The sequence below is a fragment of the Mycteria americana genome, chromosome 3, assembly GCF_035582795.1.
Source record: "Mycteria americana isolate JAX WOST 10 ecotype Jacksonville Zoo and Gardens chromosome 3, USCA_MyAme_1.0, whole genome shotgun sequence".
Taxonomy (NCBI): Eukaryota; Metazoa; Chordata; class Aves; order Ciconiiformes; family Ciconiidae; genus Mycteria; species Mycteria americana.
Window position 1 is genome coordinate 121,326,773 of NC_134367.1, and position 20,088 is coordinate 121,346,860.

General features: G+C 44.6%; 1 protein-coding gene across 3 annotated transcripts in view; it reads right to left on the reverse strand.

Moving 5' to 3' along the window:
• Window positions 1-16,565: 16,565 nt before the first annotated feature.
• The window catches only part of PELI1 (pellino E3 ubiquitin protein ligase 1), a 46,508-nt gene continuing 42,985 nt past the window's right edge, over window positions 16,566-20,088 (reverse strand). For 2 of the 3 annotated variants that reach the window (XM_075496828.1, XM_075496825.1), the window contains one exon: window positions 16,566-19,312. In XM_075496828.1, coding sequence (XP_075352943.1) covers window positions 18,746-19,312 — 567 coding nt within the window. In that variant the 3' untranslated portion in view covers window positions 16,566-18,745. The remainder of the gene's footprint in view (window positions 19,313-20,088) is intronic. The other variant, XM_075496826.1, reaches the window with a different exon arrangement.

Sequence of the window (20,088 nt, forward strand, 5' to 3'; positions counted from 1 at the left end):
TGCTTTGCATGCGAAATTGTAATGAAATCTCATCTCTTGTCTTACCCTGCAAGAGGTAACTGGTTTATACAATGAGTTTAAAGAGCAGAAAACGTGGCACTACCAGAAAGAAATACTAGTTTCATATTACTGTTACTTCATAACTGTTGGCTTCAGTGTCAGTGGTCATCACCACCATTGCTGTGCTCTCTTTACATCCATTATACCTTCCCTAGACATGCTTTAGAAAATAAAGATGTACCTTCTCATGCTTCAAAATACCATCCTTGGCTTTCTGAGGCGCTGGGATTAATATCAGCTCAGCACAGCTCAAACAGGGTTTATTCGAAGCTGGAACAGCAAAAGCAGTAAAAAACCCATGTTAAATATTAAATGCTTGTTAGGAAGTCAATGGGAATTTCCCTCCAGCAACCTGCAAACGTCACTCACAATATTTTCATAGCATCTTTTCCACTACCTGGCAGAAATCTCTTTGTCCCTAACAGCCTCAGCCATGTTCAGACTGCAGGCACACATTTGTCATGCTCCTCATGGGGAAAACATGGTTGGTTTTTTTTTTTTTTTTGCTTGGGGATCACATTAGTTGGAGAAGCCAGATGTCTTCTAATCCCTAAAACACAACACAGCTGCAATAAAGTGAGAGATCATGAGTATAATGTAAAACTGATCACTGTATATAGATCCAGACTGCAGAAAGACTGAGTTTGCAGAATTTACTCACATGGATAAAGTCAATGAAATCAGAGAGGCTGTGTGAGGGACAGAGGCCGTGTTAGCCCTGTCCTCTGTTGCAGTTCTGCTTTGTGTTACTTGCTGCTGTCTCAGACGAACGGTCCTCGGCTGTGTGGGTTGAGGATGGCATTCCTGCCTTGCTGCCTTGTCATTGCTGCCAGCTGGCTGGGGGTGTCCCCATAGCCCTGCAAGCACTCGCAAGTGAGACAGAAAGTTTGGGTTTGCCCAAATGATATGCATTGTTTGCTTTCAGTAGTCTGACTTTCTGGAAGAGGACCCGGGAGTATCCACATAACAACTTTCCACTGGCAAAGAGATAGATGGGAGGGGATGGGAAGGGAGGGGAAAGGCAAAAAGAAAGTGAATCCCCAGCAGAGGAGCAGCTGTGGGTGGTTATTAACTACAGCTGCTATTTTTGAAGGGAAAGCCCTTCCCACAGCCTTGGTGGTAAACCAAGTTTCCCCTCTCCAGCCTTATGCGTCAGCGTGAGGCTGAAGGTGAGTGCTGCAGTGTGGATACCCTTTTCTATGCCTCCCTTGGATGAATCATGGGCTGATGCTCTTGCTGCTGCAGTCTCTGGTCCTGGTCCGCAAACTGAGCTGGAGCCAAGTCCAGCTGTGCAGGACTGACCTCAGTGCTCAGCTGGTGAGGTTCAGATCTCTGATCTTGAAGTACCTTCACCCAAGTCAGGGAGCCATCCTGCCAGGTTAATCTCAGTTGATCGCTCAGAGCAGCTTTAAAAAGAAATTTTGCATCACTTGCTTAGGATGAAATAACCTTTATGTAGAGCTGGACTTACCCCTCAGTTGACATTTGCCCAGGAAGTACTGATCTGGCTGAAAATCTCAGGTCTGTGTTTCTCTTTCACCAGAGAGGTACGTTGAAATCCACAATGATTAATTGTGCCAGAGACTTAGGGGAAAGCCATACCCTCAAAGTGACCTTTTAGCCATGCGCCTTCCCATGTCCTTTAGTATTTTACCGTTGTAATGGAGAGAGTGTTGTTATCTGCTCACACAGGGAAAGTAACAAATTGTTTGATTTTCTACCTTGTTTGCTTGTCTACCTTATGCTTCATTGACGTTATCGCTGAGTTAAATGTTGTCGCTGTTCTGCTGCATTTTGTATTAACAGCAAAGCCCTCTGTTCCCCTTGGAAAGGATAAACTAATGCTGTATAATAGTTGTGGACCCGAAGGAAAGGGTGACAGACATGCAGTTACCTCCCGCCGCTTGCTTTTCTGACTGTTATCTTTTGGCTAAACACCATGGTGGCCGTAACAACACCAGTCCAGCCCGAGATATCTCCCCCCCCCCCCCCGACTGTAGGATACTCAGTGGGTGATTTCTAGTGACTTTGAGAAGAAAGGCTGGTTTAAACCACAACAAGCTTCCCCAGGGCAGGCAGCGTGGCTGATCTTGTGAACGCTCATACTCGCAGTCGGAACGTGCTGACTGTTGTCTGCAGATAAGAACAGCCATTTCTTTACGAGCAGAGTTAGGTGAGGAAATTGTGAGTCAGTCAACCATAGTTCACTTGATGTGTTGTCTATCTACCTCTTCGAGTACAGCTTATGTTTGTAAAGTGTGCTTTTACGGTAATTCTTCTGACTGTAAGCTTTCAGTTATCTCTGCTTCCTACTGATTGCCAAGGGCCACGTTGGCTTTGCAGGAGAATGTGACTCAGCGCTGCCAGTGTGTTAGTGCCCCGGTGATATAAAATGACAAACATCCTTATTCCTGTGCACATTGGACATAGTCCTGCAAAGAGTCTCCTAGGTAATCAACTCCAATCCCCAGTAGTTTTAGCCAGGAAAATTTTCCTACCACTACTCTTTCAGATACGTGAGTTAAATTGGCATTCTTAAAAAACAACAGAAATATGACAGGGTTTTTTCCTACATTCACTCTGGTTCAGGAGTCTTCTGCGGAGTCTTCCTGGAAAAGAAACAGGGGAAACAGTGGGTTTTGTGATGTAGAAAATAAACAGTAAAAAGAACAAAGTAGCTCAATGTTTTCCCAGATACGAGAGAGTGCAAGAGACAATAAAAAGTAAGGAAACGCGTATTACTGCTTGGTGGCAGAACTAGTAGCCAACTATTGTAAAAGCTGGGTTATCTGTAGTAATATCTGGGCTCCTTTCTTGGGATGCTATAGTGTTTTAGAAGGTCCTTGCTTGCAGGGTCCTGGTACTGCTAGCTTTCAGAAACTTTCACAGAAAACCTTTGCTCAGCTTGTACTACAAGTACAAAAATGAACAAGGTATTGGGATCTGTAAGGAATATGAGGGAAAATAATGATTAAATGTAATTAGAGGGGCAGGTCCCCCAGGAACCCTGAGTGTAGTGGGTAATCGTGTCTCTAAAAGAGCAGCATTAAACAATGATAGGAACATCAAGGAATAGCTCTCCGTGGAGGAACCAAGGGATATAAAAGAAATACATAAAATAATGAACACTGCAGAGAAAGCAGATGGAGAGTTCCTGCTCTTCTTGTCTTCAGTGATGTGAAGGGATATTCAGACTGAATTTTTTATGCCAATAGCGGGGAAAACATTTCCATGCCTTGTGTAAGTGGAGCGTGGTGTTCAATGCCACAAGAAACCTTTCAAGACAGGAGCTTAGAAAGATGCAGAATGGGATGGCAGTTTTATAGGGCAATATTAGTGGCTTTCAAAATAAACACATAGGACATTTTTGAAGATTATTTTTATCGTGTCAACCAAATACTAACTGTTAGAGCTCAGGATCAGACCCATGTAGAGAAGACAGATGACTGGCCCACCTCTGTGCTCATGGGCCACCACCTGACATGCTGTATCTTTGCCAGAGGCAAGATACAGGGCAGGATGGGTGCCTGGTCTGACTCTGGAGGACAATACCCACATTTTCCTTGAAGAGGTGAGAAGAGCTGGGCCACTACTGCATGCCAGAGTGCACAAAGTGTGAGAAGAAGGGGCCTGCAGGAAGGAAGAGTGGCTGGATCAGAGTAGTGGAAGTCAATGGCACTGTCTAGAACAGTTTCTTAATAGACTCCATCAAGACACTGTCGCAACATAAGGACAGCCCATAAAATGGGGATGCCAAATCTCTCCCATTGCTCCTAAATGATACGACATTTATTCCTCCATGTCTGCAATGGTAGCAGAGCTCCTCCTGGCTCTAAGTCATTCCTCAGCACGTTAGACATGCTGCAGATGTATCTGCGTTTAACCCAGTTTCTTCTTGGTACTGCCAGTCTCCAGTAAAGAGGCTGCGTAAAATTAAAAGCTCTTGCTTCTGTATCTGGAGTGAGCACATTTTATCAGATAGCAGCTTATTCTGATGAAGTGGAGTACATTAATACCTGAGTCATCAGGGGCTCTGGCTTTTTTTATGTCAGCTTTCCAAGCTAGCTTTGTTATGTGCAGCGCTCCCTTTGAATTCGGCCACTGCCACCCTGACATTACAAAAGGAGGGATTCTAGTGGGATGCTTTCAGGGAAGTGTAATGGGAAACAGTCTGGTCCGAGTGGCAACTCCAATATCATCAACCGTGGATTCAAACAGGGCTTTTAAATTCAATGGTGACATGGGAAGTTATTGAAAAACACAACAGGAGATTATCTTGTTTGGCAACAAGTAATCACTGTGTAAAGACCAGGCGTGCCTAATGCGTATGGAATTCACCTTTAGCATTTACTTAAATCATCCGCGGGGATTAAGATGCCTGATCAAGCCCTCCAGCTTTGCTAGGTCTAGGTAAGACTTCTCCTTTTGCAGCCCATAGATTCTTTCTCTAATCCTGCTGCTCTTTGAGATACACCTGAAGAAGTTCCTCTCTCTCTCTCATCTTTTTTCTGTCTACATCTCACCCTGGGTGTTTTCACCAGTCTGACCCACGCTGTTGTACTGCCAACAAATATTTACCTATCTTTTATTGGCATATCTCTCTCTGTCCTCTTCCACCATTTAGGCTTGAGTACCTACCATCTTGATCTGACCATCTCTTCAGCAATATTTGATGTTAGACCTCCTGACCACTGTAGCAAAACAGCCAAAAATCAATTATTTTCCTTCCCAGATCTCACTGTTTCCAACCATCCTGTATCCCAGAAGCAGCAAAATGTCTTGACTTTACTGGATTTTGGTGTGTTAGGCACCGTCTGGCAGAGGGATGGATGCATGCCTACAAGCAGGTAGACAATACGCAACCCAAATGTTTTAAAAAATACATCTCTAAGTGCATTCTTTTCATCTGAGCATGCATGTGAGGAGGTCCTCTTAAAGGACTCCAGGAACATGTGTCCACCGGACTTGCCACCCCACAGCCATGCAGTAAATTTCTTTTTACAAAACAAGCAGGGTGTCAAGAGCTCCTGTCCTTTATTTCCACCTTTTTCCATGCAAACTCATTTATTTGGAACAATTCTTTCTGGCCTCTCAGTCTGTCTTTACTCGGGCAAACTAAAAGCTCTTGTTTCTGAGATTACTTGTGAGTCAAAATGTGCAGTTTCAAAGTAAGTGATGATGTGGCGTGAGAAAACAGAAAAAAAGTACAGAAAAAGCAGACCAACTTGGCAATGTCTAAAGAAGGTACCAAGCAAGCAGCCCTGGGATTTTAGGGACTTTTAGAGATATGAATTAGATTCTAGTTTTACCACAGGGTTCAGTACAGATTTTATTTTAAAGATCAGAGATAAAGGCCCTGAATTATAGATGTTTTTCGACTTTGCTCTGCTCTAGGTTGCAAGGTCCACCAGTAGAAGGTACAGCCACAGGAATCCCAACCAAGAAATGCAGAAGCAGCCAAGCTAACTTGTTGCTATCTTGGGTATCACACACGTACCACTGAGAGGAAAAACACACACCTTTGTGCATTTTAACATTCAACAGCTGAGAGGCTGTAGAAGTACCCTGAGCACCTAGATTAAATTGAGGAAGCAGCACACTGTCCCCTCACAGCAGGCTTCCCCAGCCTGAACAGTGCAGCATGCATTGCTGCCTCGGTCCCCCTCTGCCCGTCTCTGACCTTGACTGGAAATACCAGGGATTAAAGCAGGTGGGCACCTGTTGGTCCTAACCACAAGGATGGTTCTTTTCCTCTAAGGGCATGATTTTGTAGGGATGGGTAATAGCGGTTACTAGGAGAGTGATCGGTGTGGAAAGCATCAACATGCCTTTAAGCGCACAGTTTGTCTTCGTTTGTCTTGCCTTGCTTCTATCCTAAGCTCATCACAGCTTCAACATGACTATTATGATTTGATTTAGGTCAGATTTATTTCCAGCAACCGCTTTGTATTACAGCAGATGGCAGCCTTTCCCCAGATTTCCAGAAATGAAGCTTACCTGGATTTCAGACAATACATGTCTTTTCTTGTCTCCTGGTGTCTGCTTGCCACCAGCAGAAGCCTCCGTCGGAACTGAGCAAATAGATCGAAGAAGCTAGAGAGAGAAACAAGACCGAAATGACCTCCTTGCATTTGCAGGGCTTGGTTCCTCACCAGGGGTCTGATCAGCTGTTGCACTGCCTCTTTATTCATCTAGGATGATGTTTCCCTTCCAACTTATATCACAGTTCAAGATCAAAGTAATTAAAAATCCATGCTAATTCATTTCTTCACCTGGACAACACCACATAACAGAAAATATATTGTACTTTGTGGGTAGTATGTCAAAATCAAAGTGATGTTTTTCAGTGCTTGGTTTAATAAGATGTCCATGCCGTATTAAAAAGCACCTTTGTTAAACGACCTACAGCAGCTGGCTGAATAAACTGTGGTGTGGGTGAGGCCTCAAATTACTTCATCTGCTGGTGACTGTTCAAAAGAGCCTCAGATATGCTCTGTGGATTCACCCAGTCCTGAAAAGCAAGGAGAAAAGTGATCAGCACTCTTCTGTCCTGCCCTTTTTATTCCCTGCTGTGGGAGCCAGGACAGAAATGCTTATTGGGACAGGGTTTTTTGAGATGACCACAGGCACACCAAGCTCTTTCTAATACCCTCTAGACCCTGTGGAAGCATTTCTTATTACCACATGGCAACTCCCTTGTCCATACCATGTTTTTATACCTACCTAACTGGTATTAATCAGTCCTAGTGGTCTGTTTCACAAGCACAAGAGAGGTGCAAAGGTGTCTTCTTCTGGGAGGTTGTTCCTGATGCAAACACAAAAGAACACAGATTTACTTCTACATAGGCTCTGCCTTCAATTTCTGCTTTTTATCCTGCTTCTGTTCTCACAAAATATGTTAATGGCATCCAGATGCTTATTAACACGTTTCATACTAACAACCAGAGACAGGAAATACAGGCCAGATGAGGAAAAGAACAGCTTAAACAATAGTTAAGAGAGATGAGAGGAATTCAGAGTCAGCAGGGCTGAGTAAAATTTACTCTGGAGCCTTCAAGAAACTAATCCAATGGTTGTCAGTGAACGATTTCATAAACTCTGGGGACAGGAGAGGTTCCACAGGACCGGAGAACCTATTATCCATATCTAGGGGGACATCCAAATACAGCATTAATTAATCTTAAAGACCCACGTGATCCTAAAGCAACCACTACGGGCTTACAAAAACAAGCTGTGTCTAACCAACTCCATTTCTCTCTTTGATAAGGCAGCTGGCCTGGCAGCTAGGAAAGGGAAGTCACAGATGTGCTGTATCTTCACTTGAATAACACTGGCTCATACAGCCACCAAAGGAAATGGTCTAGACAATGCTACTACGAGGTGAACAGGCGAGTTGTTTATGCTCAAGGTGTAACATTCATCACATCCCTTGGTATGTCCTTGACAGCCACCACCATGGGAACGTTGGCTCCTGAAGTCTGGCCGAAGAGGCAGGAGGCTCTGTTTCTGCGTGCGTACCGTGAGGAATGGGAGATGCGGGGAGAAAGAGTTAATTTCACACAGGAAATCACCGTCAGCGAGGAAATGACCCCAATTCCCTACGTTATACTCAAGGTCTTGGCTTTGAGTGGTCACGATCATCTTTTCCTTACGCGACATGAGCACCACCCACCCCCAGTTCAGCTTTTAATGAAAGAAACACTTAAAATACTCTTCCACCAATCTACCCAGCCCGCAGAGACTGTTGTAGACTGCGGCTTGTGTCTGTCCCTCAGAGGAGCCTTTTCATCCTTTTGAAAGCTGCCCTCTTCTTTCCCAGCTCTGTAGAGAAATCTGGCTAACTAGAAATCTCGAGGCCATTATACTGCAGTTCTCCCATCTTCCTGGCTGCATTCATTATTAATAGCTCATCATTAAATTTTAATAAATTGCATATCAGAGGTTTAAGGCTTGTTAGGCACCTTTCCTCCCTTTTTTTTCTTTCTTTGGGGTCCAGTTGTTGGGTAAGTTCATTCAGTGTCATGCAGGAGAAGCTGTCGATCGATAACAGGCGTACCTTTTGCAGAAAGTTGTAATGTCTTTATTTCCAAACTCTGCAGAAGTGTTTGGAATACAAAAGCTTTTGCTTTGAGTTGTTTTTTTCTTTAAGAAAACAAAACAAACCAAAACCCCCAACAGTAGGTAAGTCTTTGGTCTCAATTTGCTCTTCAGTTTACTTTATTGGAGTGGGAGTTGACAAGTTCTAGCTTTGTTCATTAATGAGTTGGTTTCACAGGGAAGATGGGAGCAGCTTGGCTGTGTAAGACTGTTGGTCTGCGTAGGACCGAGCCTAATGCAGGGTCTGTCCCCTGAAGAGCAGTGAATTGGGGATGCTCCAGGAGAAGCACAGAAGCCCATGGTAGGGAGGGATCCTCTCCATCATGTTTTTCAGGGTGGAAGTTGCTCTATCTCCATCCCAGGGGTGCACAGCCCCTCTCCTGGGTGCAGCAGTGACACTGTCAGCAGCACTGATATTTGCTTGCAAAGGGTTGTTTTGGTGTGGATAATCCCCCTCACCTTGCAGTTAAAACCTGAAGGAAGGACTCTGTAGAAGATCCGAATTGCTCAGCATTTGGGGCTCAGGCACCCAAAACAGAAATGCTTCTCGATATGCAGAAGCGTACTGAAACAAAGAACCATCAGGATGTTTTTCCCCACTGGAGGAGGTGGGTAAGAGTCTTTGGAGGGATGGATGTACAGCATGCAGGACATGGGCGAGGACCTTCTCACTTCACTCGGCAAACAGAGGGCCTCGGGGAGGACGTGGCGAAGTTGAAGACAGCTCAGGAAACAGAAGCAAGAACCCTGGCAGTCTGGCAAGCACAACCTAGGAAGAAAGATCAAAAGGACTGCTTCAGCACAGAGAAGAAAAGGCTGAGAAGAGACATGCTCACAGCCTTCACGTGTGTAAAAGGCTGCTAGAAGGAGAGAGAAAAAACTATTCCCTCCACATCCTCTGGGTCGTGGAGGCAATAACAAGCAGTAATGAGCTAAAGCTTTCCTTCTGGGGGGCTTTAAAGTTCAAGATAAGGAGCAATTTCTCACTAGGAGGATAGTTGAACTGAGGAACAAGCTGCCTGGAGAGGCTGTGGAGTCTCCGTTAATCTGCAGATTTTGAAAGGATAAGCGAGATGGGTGCTCACAAGCAGGACTGGGGTAGAGCTGACCCTGCCACGGGGCAGACTCATGCAGGAGAGGACCTTCCATGGATCCGTGGTGACATTATGAACAATGCATTTTAAAATCAGCTGATGCAAAGGAGCTTGCATCTGAAACTTGTGAAAAGGTTGTTTGATGCGATCTGACAACCCTTATTGGTTTGTTTCTCCCCCCCGCCCTGCCGAAATAGTAGGGAAATTCCAGAGACTGTAAGAGCTGGTACTCAAAAGAGAGCAAGAACTATAATTTTAGACCAGCTCATCTGACATCCATACTGAGCAAAATAAAGAGAAAGCTGATCAGAGCTCACACATAAAAGACAATAACATAACACCAATCAACATGGGATTTTTTTGAAGAAAAACTCACATTTGGCAAGCCTGCTTTCCTCCTTTGAGGTAACAAGTTTGGCAGATAAAAGGCAGTCATAATGGAGTTTTGCAAGACATTTGACTCAGTATGGAGCGACATTATGATTAAAAGATTAGCACTCCCCACTACCAGAAAAGCCCACATTAAATGCGTTAGCTGACAGCTCCTCAGTGGAAGCTCTGCCATGGACAGGACAGAATGGCCTGGGAGGTGCCCGGACCTGGTGCTGCTTTGCATTGCCACTCAGGATCTGGGAGCAAAAATAAGGTGATTGCTGACTATGTGTATACAGGATGTAAGGATCAGCCAGGTGGCAAGCTGGGCTGAGGAAAGTCATTTAGAAACTGCTGCTACACAGAATATGCTGGATGTATTGCTATTTTTTTTGAGGACCAAGAGCAAACGTGGGTTAAATACCCCCACCTTGGGGACTCCCACAGCTGCTCTTCACTTCCTCTGCTGTATCTGGGGGAGCCAACCTCTGACATCCCACCTTTATACTTCCATAATGTGAATTAGCCCCTAAATTACAGTCTGAAAGATTGTTTGGGGCCAGCAGAGCCTAAGCCTCTTGCCTGATACTATTCAACATATTTTTCACTGCAGAAACATAAATACAGCCTGGCTTTATTAACCATTAGCCTATAAAGATAAAAATATTACAAAATGCAGACACACATGGTCTATAAATATATTTATGTTGTTGTGAAGAACACTAAACCCAGGCCTCCATGGTATGAAAAACACTCCACTGTATAAATACTGTGCATTTGGCAATATCGTTTTAAGGACAGGGAGGCTGGGGTGTTTTTTTTTCTTTAGGGCTGGCATGGTCTCTCGTCAAGCCCCCCTTTTGCAAAGGCACTTGCTCCAGCTCCAGCCATAGCTTTCCCTGGCAGGCAGTTGCCCGGAGCTGCCAAGGAGTGCGACATGAGCACTGATTCATCGATGCCCAAAGGCACTTGCACACACCTTCTGCTTCTCCTGCTCCAGAACAGGTGGAGCGAGATTTCCAAGTGATAAAGAGTGACGCTGGCAGAAACGCTGAGTAACACTGAAAACACCCGGAGCCATGGTGGAGCTGAGGTCTTCGGCATCGCTTACCCTGCCTCTCAGGAAAGCTGCTCTGAATCCACTTTTAATGTGAGTAAGTGAAAAAAGCATTAAATATCCATGCCCTGTGCTGTTATGTGGCATTTAAAAGACCTTCCGATTGATTTAGCTCCCCTTTAGAAATGAAGCAAGCTAATTAAATGAAATGAGGCTCCAGCAGCTTTGCTCTGCAGAGCCTGGGACCTGCTTTGCCCAGCCGGCTACCATGACCACAGGCTGCAGCGAAGGGGCAGCAGATAGGAGAGGTGCCTGCATCCCTGCCACCCATCTTAGACAACGTTTATCCTCCAGCCGTGGAGCACTACAGGTTCATCCCATGGTGGGACCCACAGACATGTCCCCATCACAAAGTAACACTCCACGGAAGGGCAAGCTGGGCAGGTAGGACCACGACCTCTCAGTTCTCTGCCATTTGCAGCCTTTCATCCCCTTTAAAGCCACATTTTAGGTGATTGTCCAAGCAAAACGAAAGCAGGCCCGCCTGCATCTCAGTCCTATGGAGACTTTTGAAAAAGTCAGCCACCGTGCCAACTGGAAGTGCAGGCCAGAGAGAAATAAAGAGGCCAATTAAAAAGCCAGGTTGTCTCAGTGTCGCTCAGGGCTAACAGAACAGATGATGGCATCGCTGGAAGCTGCGCTTGCTTTTAATTGTCCTTGTTCCACTGAATAACTAATTCTCTCCTCCTCCCACACAACAGAAAAAAAAAAAAGCATGGGTTTTTTGGAAAGGATGAGTTGACTCAATTCCTTTCCTACAGCGCATGACAGCAAGCTGCAGTTTTTAGCTTTGCATCCAAGCAAGTTTAGAATATCGCTGCATGCATTTGTTTTCAAATCTCCTGGGATCAGCTAAAAATATTATTTGAGAGAAGAGGATATGGAAGCACTAAAGGCTTTGTGTTCATTCAGCTCCTAAATTGCAGCCAACCTAAGGGAATAGCACAGGTAGATCCCATTTGTGAGATGGTTGTATTTAAAAGCTATTTTACAGGTATCAGAGTGCCGAGACGTGGGAGGTGCTGGGACTCTGTGAGATCTGAGCGTCATCCAGGGAAAGAAGTGGATATCCTCAGCCCAGAAATTAAATGCTCATCCTTCATGTGGCTGTTTCCCAGGAGCCCAGGAAAGGCGTTGTTCTTCCCTTATCTTTTACCAGCTCACATTTCCACCATTTTCCAGGAGACACTGAAGGGAAACCCTATCTAGGCTGAAGAATAGATAACCAAAAAACCCCAAAACACATTTTGCAGGGCCCAAGTCCCACCAACATGGTTCAATGCATTAAAAAAAAAAATCACATATTTCAATAGAAACACTTTAAAAAATCATAACCACAGTGAACATGACTGAGAAACTGTCAGATAAAACAACTGCAGAGGAAAAGTGAATCTGATTTAATTTTTTTATTTTTTTTTTTAAGCAGAAGCAAATACAAGGACAAAGACAAATAAGACAACAGGATGATCTTGGGAGTTATTAGTAAAGAATACACATAAGGAAGCTTCCCTCCCCACCCCCAAGTGATTTAACTGTGTACTGTACTTTCATCTACTGTCTGAAAATATGAATTATCATTTCCTACCTACCCTCTCCCTGCTGCTCATGCTTCATGCGGCATGCTCACGGCGAATCAGGAGTCTGCTGTGTGCTGTGCAAGTGCTGTGGAGGGGAAGCCTTTTAATGAGACCTTTCCACTACGAAGAGGAAAAATAGGTGATCCTAGTGTGAGTTATAACTCCAAAGGACTCTCACTGTATTTCTGAAAGGCAGCAGATCTCCAGTAGCAATCTCAGTACAGAGCTGCTCTGTACATAGACAGGGTAGAGGAAGGAAGTCAGCAGATTAATAATTTACTCCTGCCTCAGAGCTGTTTAGTCACACTAAATCAGCAAAAGCAGTCAAAATAAAAACATCACAATATTGCAGGTGTTGCCAAATGACAAAGAAGTTGCTTCTGCCAGCAGGAAAGTGCTTCTCTAGTTGATCTGTAAGGTCATTTGTGCCCATGCAGAAGAGGAGAGATGTCTCAACCCCCTGCGTGGTAGCGCTGGGCCCTCAGCAGGATGGCAGAACCAAGTATTTGCTGGTACTTTTGCTGCTGCCGCAAACGCATCCTTGCCAGCGGAGCCAGGCAAAGATCACAGGGCAGAAGACAGGGCGACATTGGTGCTGGTTCCCATTCCCTCCTGCCAGCCCCGCAAGAGGGGCAGTAGGACAAGGACAGACAGCCGGGAGCGCTAGGGGCAAAATCAAGAGTGGCAGATAAAAGGTGAATGGGAAATAGTTATTCACTTGCCTCTTGTAACACAAGAAATTGGGTATAAAGCAAAGTAATCAGACAGGCTCAAAACAAACAAGAGGTACTTCATAGTGTGTGGCTGAGCCTTGGGTCTCCTTGCTGCAAGAATTTCAGGTGCTGGAAGCCTGTTTGAGCTCAAATGAAGTTATATTAAAGGAAGAAAAATCCAAGGATGCCACCTCTTACTCATAGTCTCCAAGCCACAACTTAAATGAGGCTTGGGCAGTGTCACATCTGCTTGTGCTGTTCTTATGCCTCCCAGGCACACACTTACACCCACCGCTGGAAACCGAACAGTGGGGTTGGGTGGACCTTGCTCTATAAAAAGAGTGATTTCTCTGGATCCAAATGCTTTTCATGCAGGAAGACCCAGAGGACCACTGTCAGCTCTCCTGCTCTACAGTTCAGACACCAGATTGAGGGTCCACTCCCCTTTTCCACACCAGGACCTGGCACTGTCCACCCATTTTGCCATGTCCCTGTCGCTCTGCGCAGCAGCGGCCGAAGTGCAGGGAGATCTTGGGGGAAGGCTGGAGCCAGGGAGCTCCTGACTGCCAAAGCTGGCACTTCGCCTCTGGTTACTCATCTTCCCCTGCGCTCAGCCTCAGGGGACGCAGCCCCAGCCGATGCCTGACCTGATCTCACACAAGCTAGTGCTGGGCAAGGCAAAACAGGGATGGCTTCTGCAAATTCACCTGCTTGCTGTGGCCATGGAATGGACCATTATCTGCCAGGGCTGGAGGGAGAAGGAGGATGGGCAGCAGCTCGCAGGGGGACCGAGGTGGGAATGTAAAGATTCAGGCACTGGGGCTTATGGCTAATGCTGCTGCCTAACACTGCACTGATGTCTGAAGCCACCGGTCCTGCTGCCGCAGGCTTTGCAGTCCTCCGAGGCTGCGTTCGGGATGGCTGCTCTCACAGGGACAGCTTAGGCTTGAGGTAATAAAAGCACTTTTTTCCTGCTCTTTAAATCTGCCACCCTTTTGCTTTCAGGAAAGAGATAGAACCAGACCGACAACCAGTAACACCCAGCGCAGCTGAAGCAGCCGGCTGTTTCTTGTGCAATAGCACACATCGGTGTTTCCTCAGCTTCGGCTTGTGTCACCGGGCATGTTACCATGGCATACTGCATCCAAATAGCAGTTTGACACAGTGCTGTTCTCTGCAAGCAAATAGGGTCCCCAGCTCTTGCTGCTGCCCTGGAAGCAGCACCCAGGAAGGGACAGACTTGCTGCTACCCATGCAGAGGCCATGCTTGCCAAAGAGCCCCTGACACAAGTCACAGGAACCATCCCAGCTCACACAGAGATGCTTTCCCAGATCTTTTTCACAGGATGCACAACAGCACGTGTACAAGTGATCTATAGCCACGAAAGAGACTTAGAAGATGCACTTTCAGGATGATCACAGCCTGTATGTCAAAGCCAAGTGCTACAATTAAAAATAGACGAGCTTTGCTGCTGTTTTTACAGAAAAGGAAGCAGGGATTGCATGAGCCAAGACTAGGACGAGGAAATCTGGTCCAATTCAACAGCAACCAGGCCTAATCCAGGCTGAAAGACAGTGTGCAGGTAGGTAGCTGTAGTCATAATGATAGATTTATATTGCAAAACTGGAAATGTGTTTTAGAATCAGGCTTGGAAAGTGTCTCTTCAGAAAGAGGTCAAGCATGCCACAGCAGGGTCATTACGGGATTTGCAGAGCACCTTCAAATACAGTTGGACTGCTCGGGTGACTTAATCACATCATTAAACCTTTCAGGATACCAGCATCATTCTTGTAGGTGTAACAAGCCTAGCACAGATGGGATTAGAAAACCTCATCCCCAGCCTGCACCACACTTCTCAGAGCCACACCACATGCTCGTGGTATTGCTTGAACCCAGTGGCTGAGTCAGCGAAGGGAACAGAGTCCTCCATCAGTGCTGGGCTACCCACTGCCTTCCCAGGGAAAGCCCCCAGCAACCTCCCCATCAACATTCTCCTGCCCTGCTGTGAGTCAGCACACCAAAAGCTGCCCACTTCTGCTTTGGAAGAAAAAAAAAAAAAGGCTTCATTAGCCAGCTGCTGTGCCAAGCTGCTGCCTTTTACCAGTGTTAAATCCATGCCATTTCCTACAGCTGAAAAGCAAATTAGCTCATTAAATCACCTGCATTACACATCACACACAAGAACTGTACAGAACAAAGCAGCCATGCACAAACCAACTGCAGAAAGCTACTTGCTGATTTCCAGTTGCATTTCTGCAGATCTTCACAAAACTTTAAGACTAGAAAAGGGCCTACACTTACCTCATTTTCCACATGCATTCCCTCATCAGTTCCACATACCTGCAGTGATCTCCCAGGGAATAGTCCTGTCCCATCTGCTGGTTGCATCATAGATGCCTCTTTCCATTCAAACAAACTTTGAAAGCAGGTTAAGGCCACAGATCTCCTTCAGGGCTGGTTTTTGCATGTACAAGGGGCTGATTTAGGCTGCATGCAAGTGGAGCTGTAATCATCTTAAAGCCAGCACAGTGCAACCTCTTGCACTTCTCCCAGCTCCCAAATTTGTTCAGAAGCAAAGGCCTTACAGTTCAGAGTGCTTCAGTCAGCTAGCTGAGTCAAAGGGATCATCTTACTTTTAATCTGACATTCATTTTACAGTTTACAGAGCACAAGACTATCTGTTTAAATTGTTTATCAAAGAACAAAAGCCCAGGGGGAACTCAAATAGGGAACCAGTCAAAGCCACTGCTTTTAGTTAGCTTGCATGTTGTATGGAAATTGTTCCTCAAACTACTCAACCACCGCTATCCTGCTTTTGACAGTAGGATTTCTGTGTCTAAGACATTTGAATGCCCATGTTCTGCCCATTTAAAAATGGGATTAACATGCCCAGCTTGGGTCAAGAAAAGTACACAACAGGCAGAGAGCATAGGGCAGACTCCGAAGGGTTAGCTTAGCATAATGCTACCCAGAGACAGCCAGTCCTGCTAAGACTACACCTTCTTCTGTGGTGTTTCTTTTTTGCCTGGGGGGTGGTGGAGTGCCCGCAGGGGTAGAGAAGTATAATGAAAGCATAAGGTATCATCTTAATGAGGGAGAAGCTTAACAATGGTTGTGTGTCAGGCATGAACCTCTCCTCTTCCCCTTGACAGTCAGATGTGCATGTACCCAACTGCACTATTGGCTCCACACCAGCATCCAGCTGTGCCTCCAACACAGGGTGAGTACACTGCTTTCCATATGTCTGCTACCATCCAATTCTCAATCTGTTTTCACAATTCATCTTTATATTACTCAAACTGCTTTGTGGCTTTCATCATGTCCTTTTCTGATTTTTCATATCCCTGTAATCAAAAAGACCAGGACCAGAGAAGAAGTGTCAATCCGATTTTGTGGAAGATGAAACCAAGAGCTCTTGACATTTTGCAAGAGCCCAGCCACTTGGTTAAAGTTTTTACTTACATTTTCTTATTTGTTACTTACTCAGGGAAGAGATAATTTAATTATGTTTTTTGAACAAGAATCTCACCTTTGTTAATGTAGGGTTAAATGTAAAACACATTGAAAGGTCACATCTGAAAGGAGCCATTCAAATCCATGACTGGGATAACATGCAAACTCCTTACAGTTGCTTCTTTTTTGTGATCTTAATCCACATGTGCAGAACAGACACCTTATGTGACAGCAGAAGGGCCATCTCCAGCCACTTTTCCCATCTCTTGGCAACAAAGCAACAGACAATCCCAGAATTTCTATTTTTGAAAAGTGTTTACTCACGTAGTTTGAATAAATTAATTTGCAAATAAAAATTAAACTACAGTATACTATAGTTTGAATAAAATGATTAGAACAACTAGAATACAGGGATTTCTTGCTGCATAAGTTTCATTACTTAATGCATATAATCTGGAAAATGTCAAAATCAGTTATATTTCTATGGAAAGGGAGTAACAGCAGTTACTTGTACATGACAGCTAACTGAACTTATAATACAGGTTTCCTGACACATGCATTTCCTGAGTGAACCAAACAATATATATAATTTCTTTTTAAAAATGGAGAAACAATTGACAGTCAAAGTAAATAATTCATGACATCTAAGCAACATAGGTCTCTTTAAACCAAGAAAATTTTAGAACAGCTTCGAAAGGAAAAAATTAAAGCTATGCTATAAAGTACAGAAATCTGCTACTGTCAATTATACAGTACGTATTTTGAAAAAAAAAAAAAAAAGTATGAAGCTGGCCAAAAAAGCTCAACTCAAATCCTAAAAAGGTCAGGTTGTGTATTTGCCATGAAGCACAGTGGGTTAGCAGCAAAGCTGGATGTAGTGCACTGGCCTTTTCTGGTGGATACAGAGGGAAAGTAAGGGCAGGAAGGGGAGAGTAGAGAGAGACTACTAACTAGAGCCCACCACAGCATGAGCAGACCTTACACAAGCATCCCACACCGAGATCTACGAGTCCAGTCCGGCCCCAGCTCAAGCTCTCCCCTAACAGATTGCCAATTGTGACAAGTTGCACAAGGATGCTAGGATGCAGGCATGCATCCCTTGGGTACCAGGCTTCAACTTTGTTCTTTGTGTGGCCTAGATGAGTATTTGCACCCAGCTCCTCACAGCAGGGTAAAGGCAAGCCCATGAAGCCTGTGGCTCCCATGCACCCAAGCGTGCTAGTTTGCAATGGGCCAGAAGAAAGGCAGAACATCCGACTGACAAACCTGTCACAAGGTGTGACCTTGACCAATTCACATATTGCTCCCTGCTCCCCAGACATGCACACCGGCACATCCGCCTCTCCCCTCACCCCCCACCCCAAACAGCAAGGAACAAAATGAGCCTTGTCTTTCAGGTTTGTTAATGTTTAACACTGGAAAAACCCTCACAAATGTCACTAATGCTAAATAAAGAGATGTGTTAGCATGAAGGGAGAAAAAAAATCCTTAATCTAGACTAAGTTGCATATTCAAAGAGTCTGGTAAATATTCTCCTCATAACCAGATCTTAAGTACAGTCCTACCAAAAAAGACATTAAGAAATTCCTTCTTAGCTACCTTTCAACATGGTTAAAGCACACCTTTATGCCATCATAACTTGCATTAGCTTTGTTTAAAAAGCATTTTAACTATTCTAAGAACTCAGTATTTTAGATTAAAAAAGATTTTTCTACCATTTCCATCTCATGTCCTTCTCCATCCAGAACTACTCTACACATCCAGTTGCTGGATGAACACACTATGACCATGCTATTCTCTAAACATTCTACGTATTTTCAATAATAAAGATAAATAGAAAAGAGTTAATATACACATTATATTTTACAACGTTTGCATCCAAGCTGTAAACTAATGTTCTTTGAACTATTTACCCTCCATATACAAAAAGAATGAAACAACTTTCATTCATTGAAACACTGTGGGCATGTGATTCAAAACCATTAAACAGAAGGCATCGAAGTTCACTCTACAACACTTCCTTCAGCTCTTCAGAAGTAGTTATTAACAAAAAAAAGAAAAAAATCAGGAGTTCTCCCCCTTCTCCCCCCGTTTCTTCTATTTCCAGACTTGCCTCAATAGAGAGGGATTTAGCTGTTGTAACAAAAAAACCCAGAAATTCTTAATGCAAACCAGCAAAGCCCAGAGAATACGAAAAACAGTTGGTTTAAAAATCAGAATCGCTTAGCTTATCAGTTTACTGCAGTCCTCAGTAACACGTGTTAGTCAAGAGGTCCTTGGAAAATGAGTCTGATGTAACCTTGCTCACCAGCCAGCTGATGCGCACAGAATGGACAGGCTGCGTGAAAAGTGTGAGTACCATGAGGAAGAGGAATTTGGGACCAATATGCAGTTGTCTTTTCTGAGCACACGTGTCCACATGGGCTGAACGCATGAGTTGGAGGTCCTGCATCCACATAAAATCCTGCTTCACATCCAAGCCACAGAGGCACGTAGGGACCAACAGAGCGGCACATGGGACACTCGCGATCCTTGCCGTCTCTCTCCTCTTTGTTTCCCCAATTGTGATAGCCGTGGACGTGGCCACAGTTCAGATACACCCACGGCTGCTTTTCGTCTACAACATCTTTTCTCTTCATGCTGGGAAACGCCAAGGTGTTAAACCCCACAGGACACTGGGGCCTTGCTGCATTTATTTCCTGTCTTAGTGCCTCCAGGTGCTTGACAGTAGGAGTGCGGGAAAGCCCTTCTGCAGTGCGCCACAGCAGTGTTGCTCCACACAGGTCAATTAGAGAGCCATCTTGGAGCTGGTTCGTTTCGTTCTCAACCTTGTGATGGACAAAGGGAAAGAGAGGTGTCACTTAAGGTTACCTGAAGAGTAACGCAAGGCACTTTCATAATACAAATCTGCCTGGAAGATCTAGACAAAAAGTTTCAAGCAGCTCCTGACTGTCCTATACAAGATACCCACAGAGAGCCCAGTGTCAGCTTCTCCCTCCCCCTTTTTTTGACAAGTCTTTAGTCCTCCATCACATTTTAGACTGTTTTCTTCAAACACGCCTTTACACATGGCTTTCCTCTCCTCCAGAAAGAGTCAGCTGTCAGCATTTGTAGCTAAATACATCACTTAAACAAGTGTTCATGTAGCATTTCTTTTTGCTAAGAGATCTCAAGTCATACTAAACCCAGTCATCTCCTGGAAATCACCACCAATGCTTTGGAAACAAGAGGAAGAGTAAAACTCAGAATGCCAAGTTGGAAATGAATATCCAGGTATATAGGCATGTGTCAATATAACTATAACTATTCTTTATTATTCTATAAAAATGGAAAAGTGGGAAAACCTTAAAAGCATAAACTCAAGAGGGACAATCAGGAAAATACTCTAAAATGTGCGTGTGAATATGACAGTTTGCAGAAGAGCACAGTGGACTGGCAACTCAACTTAGGAGAGCAGTCTAGATCTGCAATTAAGTATTAGTCTGCAGATAAATGTCAGTTATTCAGGTTGAGCAGTGCACCCTCATGTATGAACACAGACACATAAGTAGTCAGTAACTAATTACAGAGGTGACATCTACACTGAATGAGGCAGATTCCAGCC